This window comes from Madurella fahalii (genome assembly GCF_045866475.1).
Source record: "Madurella fahalii IFM 68171 DNA, scaffold_1, whole genome shotgun sequence".
Classification (NCBI taxonomy): Eukaryota; Fungi; Ascomycota; class Sordariomycetes; order Sordariales; genus Madurella; species Madurella fahalii.
In genome coordinates, this window is record NW_027263971.1 from 8,977,770 (window position 1) to 8,992,820 (window position 15,051).

Genomic DNA, 15,051 nt, shown 5'->3' on the forward strand with positions numbered 1-15,051 from the left:
CGAGCTGCTTCATTACATAGAATAATCCCAGCTCTGAAGTAGGTCGAGGGGAGGAAAAGGAAATAAGATGGAAAACCACAGTGAGCTTGATTCATAGTCTAGCACTCACTTAGGACGGAAAATATACCTCACCAGGTATGATTTGTACAGGTACTATCTGCGGGGGTGGAAGATAGGTTTCTACAACGAGTGTTTAAAGGGAAAGGATCAGTTTACAGCATCGTACGGACTACTCCGAAAACCCAAGAAGCTTTGTGGTTTCTAGGGTGCCCATGGAGTCGAGTGACTTTTCCTAGACAACCCTCCCCCTTCCAGGTTCGACAACCGTCGGGATCGTCAACTCGGAATCAATAATGGTTGGCTCCGGACGAACACATCGATAACCATCCTTTAGCAAATCGGGTGCGCGCATCAGAAATCCCATTTCCTGCTCGATCGGATTCTAGTACAGCAGGCATCCCACCCATTACGTACAACCGCCCTTCATACAGACGTCAACCCCCCACGGCAAACCATCTCGAAGTCCCGCTCTGTTTCTGCTTCGTTCGAAATAAGCAACATAGGAAAAGTCCAAAAAGAATCGAAGTGGGGGTTGTTCTGCAAAGTTGCAAAAATGTACGGGTTCGAAGAGAAGTTAATTACAGCACAGGGGACAGAAACGTCTCGAGTAGCAGTAAAAAGCAATAACCAAGTTGAAAAAAAAAGAGTAATAAAAAAGAAAGAAAGCGGTCTTGAAGTACTTAGGGGGTATCATTCTAGTAGTCCAGTCTTTAGAGTGTGCTGCTGATTGTGCAGAGGAAGAAATAAATAACTTAGAAAAAAAAAAAAAAGCCAAAACTTGCTGAAATCATATCTGCCGTCTTCATCTTGATCAATGAGAGGAAAGGAAAATGACAAAGGAAAGCATTGGTTTGGTTTGGTTATCTGGTAATCCTCCTCCTCCTCCTCAAGCCCCTCAGTCATCTTCGAAGAAGCCGGTGTCAAAGTCCTCGGCCTGCGCATCCGCATCGTATGCGCTGCGCTGCATCATAGGAGGCGTCACCGGCTCAACGAGTGCACGTCGCGGAGGAGTGCTCTGCACCGAAGCCTTGGCTTCCTGCTTGCTTGAGGCCGGGGCTGAAGGAGGCGGCTTGGGGCGGTTGGCGAGATCTTGAGGCGTGAACCGGCGGCCCGTGTTGGAGAATGCCGTGGGCTGCTTGGCTTGCGCAGTGGGAGGGGTCTGGCGCATCCCCGAGGCCGGTGGCGTCAGGAGCCCTCCGAGGAAGCTGTTCGCCGTAGTGCTGCTCCGCGAAGGCGTGGAATTGCTTCCGCCAACATGGGCAGGGGACGACAACACGCTGCCAAGATCTCGTCTATTTCTCCAGTTGCCCCATGCCGCAGCCAGCGGACCAACGGCCTGGGCAACACGAGGAGTCGCTGCGTCTCGAATTGTTGCCGCGATATTGGGTAGGTTGATGGATGAACCCCCGTTCATCGCCCTCTCCCGTTCTTGTTCCTCCATCTGCAGGTTTGCCTGGAGACGAATAGCCGCGTCCCTGACGGCGTTCTTGTCGTAATCTTCCCGGCTAAGGGCACCGATGATGTCTTGCAGATCCGAGTGTCTCACAGCAAGAAGCTCACGCAGCCAGATGATCTCATCGTCGCGCTTGGAAATCTTTGTCTCCGCATCGGGATCGGTCTTGGAGAGCTTCACTTCGAGCTCCTCAATCCGTTGCTCGCGCTCTTGCAGCTGCTCCTGCAGCACCATGATCGATTCGCGTAGGGCTTGCGGCGAAATTTTCTCGGGGAGTTCAGGCTGGCGAGTAGTAGCCTTAGGTTGAGGAGCTGGTTCGAAGCCAGCAACGGACTTGGCCGCCTGAGCCGCTGCTCGGGCAGCCTCCTTGGCGATCTCCAGCTTCTCCTCCAGGTGAGCCACCTTGTCTTGCAGGTATTCAGACTTGGACGTAGAAATGCTTAGCCGTTCCAAGAGGTTCTGCTCGGTCCTCTGGGCGTCCTCGGTTGTGTTGCTGAGCTGGCGGTCGTAGCGCGCCTGCAGATCCTCGATCTCGTTCTGGTGCTTACGTGCGAGCTCCTCAAGTTCTGCCCGCTTCGAGGTCTGTGCTTCCTCCAGAAGCATCTCATGGCGGGCCTTGGCGGTATCCGCGTCTAGCTTGACTTGATCGAGTTGAGTTCTGAGTCTAGCCATCTGGTCCTCGAGCTCCTCGCGGACAACATTGACCTGGTGGTTCGCATTATCAACTTCGGACTGCATGGCGTCGCGAGTGCGCTGAACCTCACGGGCAGCGGATTCCCTCGCCTCCTGGAACTCGGCTTGGTAACGGAGAGCGCTCTGGTGTAGCTTGTGGTTCTCGGTACGCATCTCGGCGAGGACGGTCTCGAGTCTCTTACACTCAGCGACAGCCCTCATGCCCTGGCGCTCGCCCATCTCCAGCCTCTCGAGCTCAGTTTCGATACGCTCGCGGGTCCTCGCTTCAGCTTGCAGCCTAGCATCCAGGACCTCCTGGCGAGCCAACAGGGCTTGCTCCTTCTTCGTGCGCCGGGCGTTCTCCTCGGCAATGTCCTTCGCGGCCAGCGCCATCTCCTCTTGCAGCGTGATGAACTTGGAGCGCCAGTTGTCGCGGACACGCTCATTCTCTTGCAGTTGGATACCAAGAGTGTCGATGAGCTTATGCAAAGCCTTATTCTCGTCAAGAGCTTGCGTGAGTTCCTTATCATGTCGCTGGGCAATGCTGGCGATGCGATCCGTCTCGGATCGCCAGTGTTGAGCCTCTTTTCGAGCCTCTCTCGCGTCGGCCTCGGCGGTGTTGATACGGTTCTGTGCCTCACTCTGAGTTTGGTGAGTGTTGGCCTGAGTAGCCTCTAGTACCGTCAAGCGCATCGCACTCTTGCTGTGCGCAGACTCGAGGGCCTTGATCTTCTGTTCCTTCTCCTCGACGACTTCTCGGAGCCGAATTTCTTCTTCTGACGATATCCGAAGTAAGCGCTGAACTTCTGAGAGTCTGTCTTCGGCCGCTCTCCTTCCCTTGACTTCTTCCTCTGCTTGCCGTTCTGCGTTGTGCACCCGATCCTCGAGGTCGGTAATACGCTGTGTCGACGCGCTCTTGTTCATCATCTCGACCTCGATCCTGGTGGCCGCGGATTGCAGTTCCCGGTCGATTTCCGCCGCACGGTTTTCGGCAGCCCGTCTGGCAGAAGCCTCAGCCTCCGTTTTGGTCTCCTGCGCACGGAGGCGCTGCTCGAGCTCAGCAATACGGGCCTGGAGCTTGTTCAGCTCCTCATCCTTGTCCGCGGCGGGGAGAGCGGCGGATATGCGGCTCTCCACGGCCTCTTCCACAATGTGCTTGAGATCTTCACCACGGAACGCAGGCTCGAGCGGCTGGCTGAGCTGTCCTTTCATTTCTTCGAGGGCATTCAGGATAACAGAGGTGTCATTGAGCGGCTGTGCGGGGGCCGGAGACGGTTCCCTGGGCTGATTCTGCTGATGCGTAACAATTGCATCCAGAACCGCGGCTCGGATCTGCTCCAGCCTGCGATCCCGGCGCGGGCTCACAGAACGCAGAGGACCGGGGACCTCATCGTCCTCGTCATCAGCGTCGCTTTCGCGGCCGTCTGCGGACATGCTGCGCATTTCCGGTCGGCTAGACGGCGCGCGCCTCGAGATCCCTGCCAAGGCGATATTGATGCTGTCCAAGGTCTGTTCCAGTGGTCCGAGGCGGGCTGCAAGCAAGCCGCCGACGAGTTCGTTAACACGGCCATCGAAGAAGTTGACGCGAGACTCGAGTTTGACTTGCTCATCCTCCGAGAAAGCACCCTCCCAGTCGCTGGTAGGTAGGCTCTCGCTGCCGTTAAGATGGTGCACAGCGCCCTGCGCGGACGCGGCACTGCGAGGCGGATCGACAAATGGATCTTCCAGCATAGATTGATGACCCTCCGCTGCAAGAACATGATGATACCGGTCTGGGCTCGGGCTCGGGCTCGGGCTCGGAGCCTCACTGCGGTAGTGGTCTTCGAGAGGCATGTGTGAAGGCGAGGAGTCTGGGACAGCAGCTACAGGCGAGTGGGCAATCGGACTGGATTGATGCCATTGCGACTGGTTGTTGTATGTCTTATTGACGCCCATATCGGGGTTCTCGTTCAGACGGCGCATGACCTCGTCGATATCAGCCATGGTCGGCTCGAGCGGCACGGCGTCTTCAACATGACCGTCACCCTCAACGGTAGGCAAGCCCTCGTCGGGGAGAGGCCATGATTCTCGGGTATTATCGGTCTCGAGGGGTGTGATGACTGGCTGCGTTTCCGCCGGCTCGTCATCGGGTACAGGCGACGGACTAGCAGCGAAACGAGACGCTGCGAGCCCAGTTCGCTTCGGCGGCGGTAGCGGTGGAGGACTTCTGGCATACCGGGATGCGGACAAGCCCTTAGGAGCAATGATGGGCGGGGGCGAGACGGGTTCCTCCACTGTCTTCTCGATAGAGTCTGCCACCTCTTCTTCGCTTTCCTGATCCGCGGCTTGCGATTCATCAGCTGCGCCCACCAAGTCGTCCTGAGTTGATCCATCCGTGTCCAGAGCTGCTCCCGACTGGCCCGCAGGCTGGTCAGTAAGCTCCGGAGTGGCATCAGCGGCCGGCTCGGGTGTTCCGGCCCACACTGCTGCGCCTGGAACGAAAGCCTTGGCGGTCGCAGAGAGAGACTTCTTATGTGCCGGTTTGTACGTGTCGCCGCCGAAAGGCCTCGCCTCGTTGAAGGCTTGCATATCGACGGTATTCTTGAACTCAAACGGCGCCCAGTTCATCGTAGCCTGATCGGGGGATGTCACAGACGGGCTGGCGGTTGTTTTCGTGTCCGTCGTTTCCGAAACAATTGTTGACGACAGAGTCGTGTCTACCTGGCCGAGGTTTGATTCATCAAACGACTTGTCCTCCATCGGCACATCCTCCTGGACAGCCGTTTCCAGTCTGCCTTCGGGCACGGGCGTGTCTTCTTTGCTAGGCTCTGCAAAGAGGGGCAGGCCATCGTCTTCACCAACATTGGCCCGGGCCCTCTTGAACCGCGACTCGTCAATCAAGCGGCCGTCAGGGTCGTCCGGTAGTTCGCCAGATGCCTGTGGGTCTGGCCTCTCGGGCCGAACAATCGGGATAGCCTTGGATTTCTTGACCGGCTTGATAATGTCCGAGGCAGATAGGTCAATGTTGCCAAAGATGGAGCTAGTCCTGTTGCTGGCGCTCTCACCCCCTGACATGGGGCTTGTGACAGACCTCGAGAGCGAATGCGGCGTGAAAGCGGGAGCATCGGGACGGAATTTGGGCCCTGTGGTTGAGAAACTGAAGTCGCTCTTTCCAGGCGCAAATGCGGGAGCGTTCACGTTGATCTTGGAAGTGTTGGTCGATGGCAGGTTGGACGGCGTGGTGCTGGCCCGGCTTATGCCCATGTTGAATGCCATGGGCTGGAACACATTGCTCGAGAATGTGAATGCGCTCGGCTTGAAGGTGTTTGTCGGATCAAACTTGAACTCGGGCGCTTCCACATTCAACTTTGAGAAGGATGATTTGCTCCCGTGGCTGGGACGAAGTCGGTGGGTGTTCTCACCAGACTTGCCAGACTCATCAGTCCAAGGATTGCTAGCCGTGGAAAACGAGCGCTGGTGGAGCAGCTTGGAGAAGTCCAGCGCTTGAACAGGTGTGCCCAGGTTGCTCGGGTTCGTCTCAATTTCAGAATCCTCAGTCGAGTGAGCGTTGATTCGCTGCAGCGTGGGCCGGAAGCCCCCGTCGTTGGTGGCATCATCTTCGGTGAAGTATTTCTGAGACAATGAATGCCCACGACTATGCGGCCTAGGATGATGCAAGACGAGGCCGTCTGTATCACTACCAAATCGTGGGGGCTGAGGAGCAAATTGAACTGCCGACTCGTTCGGATGTGCAAGGGTCGATGCCATCGGAACCGCCTCGACCATGTCATTCTCGTTATGTGGGCTATAGTCCTCATCGTTTTCGAGCTGCGACCGCATTTGCTCCTCCAGATGGTACTCGGCCTCATCAATCTCCCTTTGCAGACTGTCGTTAGGGTTGAGACGAACCAGGCCGGCCTCGTGGGGGCCGGATGGACTTTGCATCGGTGGTTCTTCGTCAACCTCGCGAAGCTCCTGCAAGCGAGGCGAGGCCTTGACAGGCGGCTGGAATTGATGGGGCAATGTTGGATACTGAAGCGACTGGTGCCGTTGATGGGACATCGGACCCGACATGCCATCGGGAGAGAAAGGAGAGGTTGGCGACATCATCGCACTGAGGTTAGCCAGCGATGGCGAGCCCCCGCGATGGCCTTGTTGAAGCATCATCTGCGGAGACCATGCATGTGGCGAGGGAACCGAAATCGAGGCCCGAGGATTAAATTTGACAGCGAACGGACCGGGCGAGGCGCCGGCCGGGATACCAGGGCTCTGCGTGGCCGACGTTGTGAATGGAGCGGCAAAGGGGAGCCCCGGGATTGCCTGGTTGCTCGATGCCGAGGAAGTCGGGACCGGAGGAGAGAATGGAAGCGGAGGATACTGCGTCATCGATGCTTGCCTGCTCGTCGTGGATGCAGGAGAAATCGATGGCGGCGGCGGATCCTCGTCCCCGAACGAAACTCCCAGCGCGCGGAGCTTTGCCTCGTTCAACTCGTCGACATACTTCTTCCATGCTGTAGGCCTCGTTAGAATCCGCATCCGAGACTTTGAAGCCCACGGGCACCTACCATTTAAATCCGGAAGAAGAACCTTCCAGCCTCGCTGCTCTCTTTCCCTCGCGAGGTCATCAAAGTCCGGCCAGGCGCCTCTGCTCTGCGATTTCTCCGTAGGGCCAAACTCTTCCGTTGGTTCGTACAAGTCGAATCCGTCGATGTTGTAACCTAACTGCTGCCAACTTCGGAGCATACCGGTGACATCTGACTCTCTAAGGGGAAAGGGCCGTTTGCCCGGGAGGCCACGATCTTCGTCCCTGGGGAGAAGTACCAGGACGCTTTTACCCTTCCAGGGCACCTTCTTTTTGATCCGCGGCGTAGCCGCATTTAGGGTTTGTTTAGCAACCGCTTTTGAAGGCGTGGCGGGGAGATTGTGCTCGCCATTAGAAACTCCTGCGGGTCCATTCAACCCTGCTCTGTGATCAGTGGTCGGTGTGCGGGGCCTCTCAATCCTAGAAAGCGACTCCCGAACCGCCTCGGTCAGGTCTCCAACAGGGCCGTAGTCGCCCACACTGGCGGGCGTCGCCAGTCCGTCGGAAGAGGCCATTCTCGAGACTACGTTCCCTCTCTTGCGATCAAGATGTGATTGTCTGAGGGTTTCACTGCTGGACTGCTTCGTGAGGTCCCCTCGAGACGCGTGGTTGCGTCTGGTGCTGTTCTTCGACCGGCTTGCCTTGGGTGTTCCTACGTCGTCGTAACCCAACCAGGCAGCTTCCTCACCGGAAAATGAGCCGCTCAACGAAGAGTTCTCACTGTCGCCGGTGCCGTCGCTAAACCAATGGCGCTTTTCCTGATCGCTTCCGCCGGCGGTGTGTTGGCGAATCCACCCTTCGGTAATACCGTTTGCGAGGCGCCTTGCCCGGTTCGCCAGAACGGTCGCGGCGGCGCTAAGCCCGGGCAACCGTACCTCTGGCAGGGAGTCTGGTACGGGCGGTGCCGGCCGCAGGAAAGGGGTCTGGAGCTCGAGGCGATGGATCGGCGAGTCCTCCGACGCGTCGCTGCTCAAGCTCTGATCGCTGCTCGAGCTCTCGCTGCGCAGATGGGGTGGGTACGGCGAGCCCCAGTGGTGGGTGCCGGATTGCGCAGCTTCCCCCTCAGACTCAGCAGGACTGTCTGGTGGCGTCCTCAACAGCCCGCGGACTCGTTCGGGTAGTCGGGGCGCTGGCAGAGGCGGAAGTTCGGGGGACGACGCCTCGCCGTCGGCGGTTGACGCACTGGAGAACGCGGGAGACGCGGCCGATGATCGACGCCGGGACCGGAAACTTGTGAATTTGTCCGGTGCCGATGCACGGGGAGGAGTTCGTGGCGACACTTTTGCGGGAGACGTCTTTGCAGACTTTTTTTTTAGAGAACCGCGGGTTAGCTGAGCCGTTGTTGGGGCTTTGCCGCGGGCGGCTCAGCATCTGGGGGCAAGAGGATTCTATAAGCTCACCGGACGAGGATCAGCGCAGACGAGTCAAAAGCCGTCTGCAGCTGATTCTCGGACTTGACGCGTCGCAACAGCCTCTCTGTCGCCTCGGGATAACAAGGTTATCGCAGGGAGCAGCAAAGGATGTATTGTCGTCGAGCGGAGCGGACCCGGGACGCGACGCGTTTCCGGCTGGTTGGGTGCGGTGAGTGCGGGCTCGGCGTTGCCGCTGCTGGTCGAATCGAAGGAACAGGGGGAAAATTAAAAATAAAAAAAAGTGTCGGATGAATTAAAGGAGCGACAAGAAAGCGAGAAAACAACGTCTTTGGACTTTCGGACACATCGAGGCGTGTGCAGTCGCTTTCCGGAAGGGAGACTTGAGCAGATTGGAGTTGAAGGTTGCTCGAGCCTGCAAACGTGCAGCAAGGAAGACGCGAGGATGGCCGTGGTCTGGCTAGGAAGGGGACGGACAGGCGGCGGAGTGTCGTGGGCCGGCTGGCAATAATTTTTTGGCCGGGAACAGCTCTTTTTTAATGAACTGGCATTCCCTGTCCCACTCCACCTGCTTGGCCAGATAATCTCGCTCTCATTTGGCAGATGGTCGGTACCCAGTGTGTTGCCCAGGGGAGCCGGACACAACACTGGCAACGGGCCCTTGTCCGACAGGTCACCGGCAACAGTCGCAACGTTTCCAGCATCGAGGCAAAGCATGGCTGTCAGTCCAAGTGGACTTGCATATGCGACCGCGCCGCCCTTCTCTCTGCTGTGATTTGCATCTTGAGCCTCGCAAAACTCCAATTTTGGAGCGGCCACGACAGACACGCATGGACGCCATGGCACTAAAAAGGGATCCGCCAAGGGCGCGGGGCCGAATAGCAACTGCACACACGGCGGACCCCAGGATAGAGCTCAACCCTGGTGATGCTGGGTTCCGAGGGCCCAGCAGAGGTTGGGGTTGAGAAAGTTCAGTTGTTTATTATGCGTCCAAGAGCCGGGCGGTGTCCCTGGTTCTTCTCGGCTCGTCCCGAAGCAAGCCACGGCGGCCCCGGTATTCATTCAGATCGAGTGAGGTGTCAAAGAAAGCGGTGCGCGCCAAATCCGGTCAGATATTTTAGAAATATGTCTGAGTACAGAGCGGGAACGACTCGTGCACTTGGAGCATCGGACAGGGCCCAATCCGCCCGCCCGATTGTCTCGAACGACGTCGAGCCCAGCCAACGCACACAACAAGAGGCGCGCCTGGCCGCATCGTATGTGGAGGCTTGCTGCTGCAGCTTGCGCCTAACTGGTGCCCGAGGTGAACTGGCGCGACTCGCTAACCCTTGACCGTCTTTTGATTGGTGTTTCCCAGCAATACACGATGACGTCAAGCCTCGAGGCTCAACAAATGAGCATGTCCCAGCACGTCCAAATCCGAAAATACTCAGACAACCAAAAACGAGAAAAACCCAAACTCCAAATACCCCCCAAGCCCCCGTTCATACCTAGCAGAAATAGTCGAATTCATCGTCAGAGCTCACCAGCACCGGTGCCGGGAAAGACTTGGTGGCTGCCGATGTCGCGGTACTCTTGCACCGTTCTGTGACACGGGGGTCCTCTTCAGTATGCATCCCGAGGCAGGACATCGCACCGCCGGTTATGGACTCACCAGTCTGCTGGTCACATTCCCCTACAGAAAACGAACCAGTCCCGTTGTTGGCAAGGTCGGCACACACGTTTTTCTGGTTGTCGCACGCCCGGATGGCGGCCGTCTCGTAATCGGGCTAGTCCCGGTTGATCAAGTCAGCAACTGCCTGGACATTTACAAAAAAAGGGCTCCTCGGCGGCCATACAAATGTGTCCCCGTCGACCTCGAACGGCCTCTCCGGGTCGCCCGAGTTGGTGATGGCGGAGGCCCCCGCGCCGCCCAGGGCGCCCGTGAAGACCTGTAGGTTCGTGGTTTGCCGGGGAGCAAGCATGGCCATTCGGAACCCGCTCTGGATGGACGCCTCGAGATTGACCGATGCGACGGCGACGGCAGACCAGGCCGCCAGAAGATAGAAGGAGACGTGCTGCATTATGAAGGTAATACTGTAAACAGCGTAAAGGACCCGCCTGGATTAGTTTGTAAAGACTGACAGAATGGTAAACAACTGTATTAATTCGAAGCGTCAAGGTTGATTTACATGTCCATCGCCCAGCAAGGATGAAATGGGAAAAAGAAATCCACCACGCAAATCTCGTGAAGAGACGCAATAAAGAACCATAGTCCTGCAGCCCGATCTACGCACTACCCGGAGGGACGCTATCCATAACGCACCAACAGCCTGGCAGCCTCTCGCAATAAGTGAAATGTCGACGCTGAAACCATCCCGAGACAGATGCGATCAAAGCTCGAGCGGAAACGGGAAAAGGGGGTGGGAACCAAAGCACGTGACATGGGCGCTCAGGCACAATCACCGTGTTCACTGTGCCTGCGCCAGAGTCCGTAATCCCGCCCCAAAACTTCAGATGACAGACGATAAGCTGCAGGAACGGCGGCGGGGGTTAGAGCGGGGGAAAGATGTTACGGAGCCTCAACAACTATACCTCAGGCACCTCAACACCGGCGGGGCATCAGTCCCCGTGGATTTGCTTTACTGAGCGATTGTATTAAAGGTCCTACTACCACAGCGCTAACGAGCTACTTCCGTGCGGGCTTAGGAACAGATATCCGACCCAGATCCAGTTTAGCCCATCGCAACATAAAAGAGAAGGCGGAACATGAGAGAGATAGAATAGAGAAAAGAGAAAGTGAGAGAGATGAAAATGTCCCATTTCGGCTGGCATCCTGCAAATGCTTTTCCAGCAGCCCCCTCCTGCTCATTCCCCGTCCACTACCACAACCGGGCATAGAAAATCCCACCGTGGCTGCTGCTTCTCATTTCCTCCCGCGGCTCGGAGCACCGTGGGATATTTATTAAGCTCGAGCCTCGCTGTGCCGTTTTCTTCTTTGCTCATGAATGCTGAAACCGGAACGTTGTCGCTGCCGACGACCGGTTATGGGACGAATAAATATCCTCTAATCCTCTTCCCTCCTCGACTCATGAGAAATGGGGGTACCGAACATCGAGACCGTGGTTGACTTCCGTAAACTCCGTATGCTCCCAATGAAGACAAGAAGCGGAATAAAAAAACCGCCCGAACGGGCGGGGGTGAGCAAGCAGACCGGGGTAGCTACGAAGAGTGCGGTCATGGTTTTCGCCAGGTTCGGGGGCGGAGAGCGTAGCCACACCGTTTTAAAAGTTTGCCGCCGTATTGACCTGGGTCGGCGCGTGGTAGCTCTCCAGGGTGCTCTGGAATGGAGAGCGGCCGCTCATGGAGCCTCCCGTATCGGGCTTGTCGACGGTGCTGCCGTAATCCATCAGGACATCGTTCTCTTCATTGTGCTTCTTGCGACCCCAGATCCTCCAGGCGACCAGCGCCAACCCGCCGAGAATGATGGCACCGCCGACACCGACGACCACGCCAATCACCGTGTCCCGCGTCTGCGGTGACATGCCCGACTGGCTGTTGCCGCTATCGGCAAGGCCGGGGGTTTGCGTCGAAACGGAAGCACTGGTCAGCGTCGTCTGGGAGCCGTCCGGGTTGGTGCTCGTGATGGTCGTGAAGTGCGTAATGACAGTTGGCTCCGGATCATCCGCGGGTGCAGAACTCGAAGATGACGGATCCGACGATGGTTCAGGGGGGGGCGTTGAGCTGGGGGGCGGCCTCTGGGATGAGGAACTCGTGGTCCGGTCAGGGTCCGGCGCGGAAGTCGAATCATCTGTCGGCGTCGAAGTGGATGATGGGGATGAGGAGCTTGAACTTGTCGTCCGCGGCGGAGTACTTGTGGTCTCTGGCGTACTGCTAGTTGACGTGACCGCGTCGCTGGAGTCTCCATCGTCCTGCCTCTGCTGAAGCGCCCTGACGTTGCTACCACCGTGGTTGACATTGATGAACGTAGCCTCGGCGACAGATATCGCCGAGAGCCCCAGAACGAGGAGCTCGAGTGCTCTGCTGAGCTGCATCGTGTCGGATATGGTACGTGACGTGTCTAGTAATGCGATGAGGTTATCGCCGCAAAGGGCGAGATGGAGAAACCAGGGGGGAAAGCGACACCCTCAGAAAGCGATGTTCCCGTCCTAACAGCGCCTCACTTTACTGCTCGTTTGATGTGGTGAACTTGGCCGATGTAGGGGTGGGAAGGCGGCAAATCGCAACGCAGACGGTTGGTTACCACGCAGCGAAATGAAAGGGCTTTCCCACGTATGGCCTGTGTATGCCGAAAAGCACCGTTTCGTTTCGGGCGTAATCGCGGGCCGCTGGTCAAACAAAAATAAGGGTGCGAAGGTGGAGTGAAGCGAACTCAAGACGATTGTAAACGAGGGCGGGAAAATGCGGAAACGGACAACGAGTGAATTTGTAGAATGGTTTTGCGGCTGTCAGGATAGGTAAGGCAGTGTCGAGAGGGAAAAAAGGACAAGCGCTGGGCAGAAAGGCCTTGTTTGCAGATTGCGTGGGCGCGAAATGCGGAACGGAAGGGAGGGGAGCAAGGCCTGCAAGGGTCGCAAGGGGATTGCGGCAGGGGAGGGAGCCACTGGTTGATGGGCTCGTATCCCAGCAGCAGTGGGCAACTCGGGAACGGAGAAGCTGCCAGCAGCGGTCCCCGTGGCCGAGGGGGGAGCTCTGGTCAGAGCCGGCCCGTTTACAATGCTTGTCTGCGATCCGCCACCCGACCTCAATGCCCTGTTGTTGCTGTTTTGCGGGCTTTCCTACTATGCTACAAATCTGCTGGTGATGTCGTGCCCAAACGATTGGAGGGTGGGTTAAGCAAGCAGATACCCACATAAGCGGATCCATCCCCAGCGCCTTCACGCGGGTCCGATCCGTGTTGACTGGCATCCCCGCGGTGTCGGATGGCGTGCATTCATTCCACTTTAGAGCCCGTTCAGCGAGCCAGGTTGCGCAACAAATTTCACTATCGTGTACAAAATAATGAAGCTTGTCTTAGGAATGCTACATACAGCGCAGTACACGTACATGTCTGGGGGCGAGACTCGCCTGGACAGCCTTATGCCCGGCCACTCGGCCAAAAATAAATCTCGCTAAAATCAAATTGAGTGACAGTCAGTGCGCGATTCTGCGGGGATGAACAACCCTTTTCAAGGCAGATCAGCCTTGTGTGCATGACCCGAGGTATGCACGGTTTTGCACGGCTTGTTTCTTAGTGTAGACGCAAATACAGAGAGGGCTTCGAAGATCGCCAGAACCGACAAGGTGCTGGCTGGAAACATGCTGGCGGGGCGTACCGTGACGACATTTGGGACGAGAACCGGTTTGACGAGACCACGTCAATTGTTCCTTTGTCGCCAAGACGAACCCTTCTAATGCCCCTTTATGAACGGGCAGCGCACGGAAAAAACGCAGTCAACGTTACACTCACCAGTGTCACCTGTGCTGACTGAGTGGACAGTTTTCCCTACCGTGGAAGGGCACAGTGCAGCGGCAAAATTTGTCGAGCGATGTAACCTCACTGGCTCTCCTTATTACCTAAGCGGGAATTGCCACCCGAAAAGAAACTTGTTCAACTGAAGGAGAAACATGTCGCTGCCTCGGCTTTCGCGCTACACGTAGAACTGTACGATCTAACGTGTTTCCGACGCCACTCACCGCCAAGCGATTAGTGTGATAAAAGCCGTCGTCTATTGGAGCTTGCCGCTACCGACCGTCGATGAAGTCCCCGCTCCACCTACCCTGAGCAGACTTTACGAAGCGTAACCGCGCAGGACTAGGACGGGACTGCAATGTTCTTCCTCTCCAACTCAGTGTATGGAGAGAAAGCGCTGGGCAAGCCGAAGGGTCTGTTAAAGGAAGTAGTAGAGAAAATGCCTTAGTCGTCGCATACTATGTCTTGGTCGCACTAATAGAGGGCTTGGAGGGCAACCGTAACGGAAAGATCGCTATGAAGAGCTGCTTCCGAGGACTTGAGAATCGTTTGAGCAAGCACTACTGTGAAACTGGGAGTCGCCGCTGCGGGCGTTAGACTACCGAGTGGCTGCTCTCGGAACTGGCTGGATTGACCGAAGTTTGACTATGAATACCATAGAGTACGGGTCCGGTTTGGGTGTCGTTGTCGCTGCCCCCGGGGGAAATGCATTCCCACGCATCCAGATTGAGTCTTGGGTTGCCCAGTGACGCCCGTATCCTTCACACGGAGCATGAACAACAAAAGTTTAGTATCAAAATCACCCCAGTGGTATGCGCAGGGTGAGCCGAAGTCAGCGTTGCTGGCTAATATTCTATCTTCTCTTTCACGAGCCGCAAAAACATACAAGGACGAGCACGCCTGATGAGTCACCCGACATTGAAGCCCCCGCTAGTTGTTGCATTGGAAGCCGACTCCCTAAATCTACGAGATGCAGAAAGCATCGTCTCAGACGGACTGTCCGTTGGGCTGCTGTGGTAAAGGAACAACCCAACATATCCGGGTGGGAAGAGAGCCGGCTTCTGTTTCCTTACCTATGCCCCGTGGGAAAATGAAATGAGAGCGATGACGGCTCGGAGCAAATGTTGTGGTCTCGATAGTTTGGCCGCCTGCAGGCGTTGATGGCAACACACCCTACCGCCTAGACTCTCTAAAGCTTTCTGAACACTATGACGCCGTTGCTATGCCCTCAATTTCTCCACCATAATACTCCTCCGAGTTTCACTCCATCGACAGCCTCTCCTCCCTCTTCGACTCGGTATGCCAACCACCGTACCAAGAGGCGGTGAATAGAGAGGAGGATGCCCGTCGTAAGGTTGGGCCACAAGCGTTTTCGGCAAACTAGAGTCACAGGTTTCAGTGGAATAGTAAAGGCTGACGACGATACATCGAGAGATGTATGCCTCTATTACACTCGCCTACATCTCCAGAATTATGTCGTATG

At 56.6% G+C, this 15,051-nt stretch overlaps 3 protein-coding genes across 3 annotated transcripts; all 3 read right to left on the reverse strand.

Moving 5' to 3' along the window:
• Positions 1–955: 955 nt before the first annotated feature.
• On the reverse strand, positions 956–8,117 carry MFIFM68171_02447 (Myosin class II heavy chain; the record flags this gene model as incomplete). The annotated part of the gene is made up of 3 exons (XM_071057869.1): positions 956–6,675; positions 6,730–7,928; positions 8,005–8,117. The coding sequence occupies 3 exons, from the start codon at positions 8,115–8,117 to the stop codon at positions 956–958; spliced, it is 7,032 nt and encodes a 2,343-aa protein (XP_070913970.1).
• A 1,489-nt stretch (positions 8,118–9,606) lies between these two features.
• MFIFM68171_02448 (Neurofilament medium polypeptide protein) lies at positions 9,607–10,179 on the reverse strand (the record flags this gene model as incomplete). The annotated part of the gene is made up of 3 exons (XM_071057870.1): positions 9,607–9,701; positions 9,771–9,885; positions 9,955–10,179. The coding sequence occupies 3 exons, from the start codon at positions 10,177–10,179 to the stop codon at positions 9,607–9,609; spliced, it is 435 nt and encodes a 144-aa protein (XP_070913971.1).
• Positions 10,180–11,379: 1,200 nt separating this feature from the next.
• On the reverse strand, positions 11,380–12,150 carry MFIFM68171_02449 (Mid2 domain-containing protein; the record flags this gene model as incomplete). Its single annotated transcript, XM_071057871.1, has 1 exon — positions 11,380–12,150. One exon carries the CDS (start codon positions 12,148–12,150, stop codon positions 11,380–11,382), a length of 771 nt encoding a protein of 256 aa, XP_070913972.1.
• Positions 12,151–15,051: the final 2,901 nt, after the last annotated feature.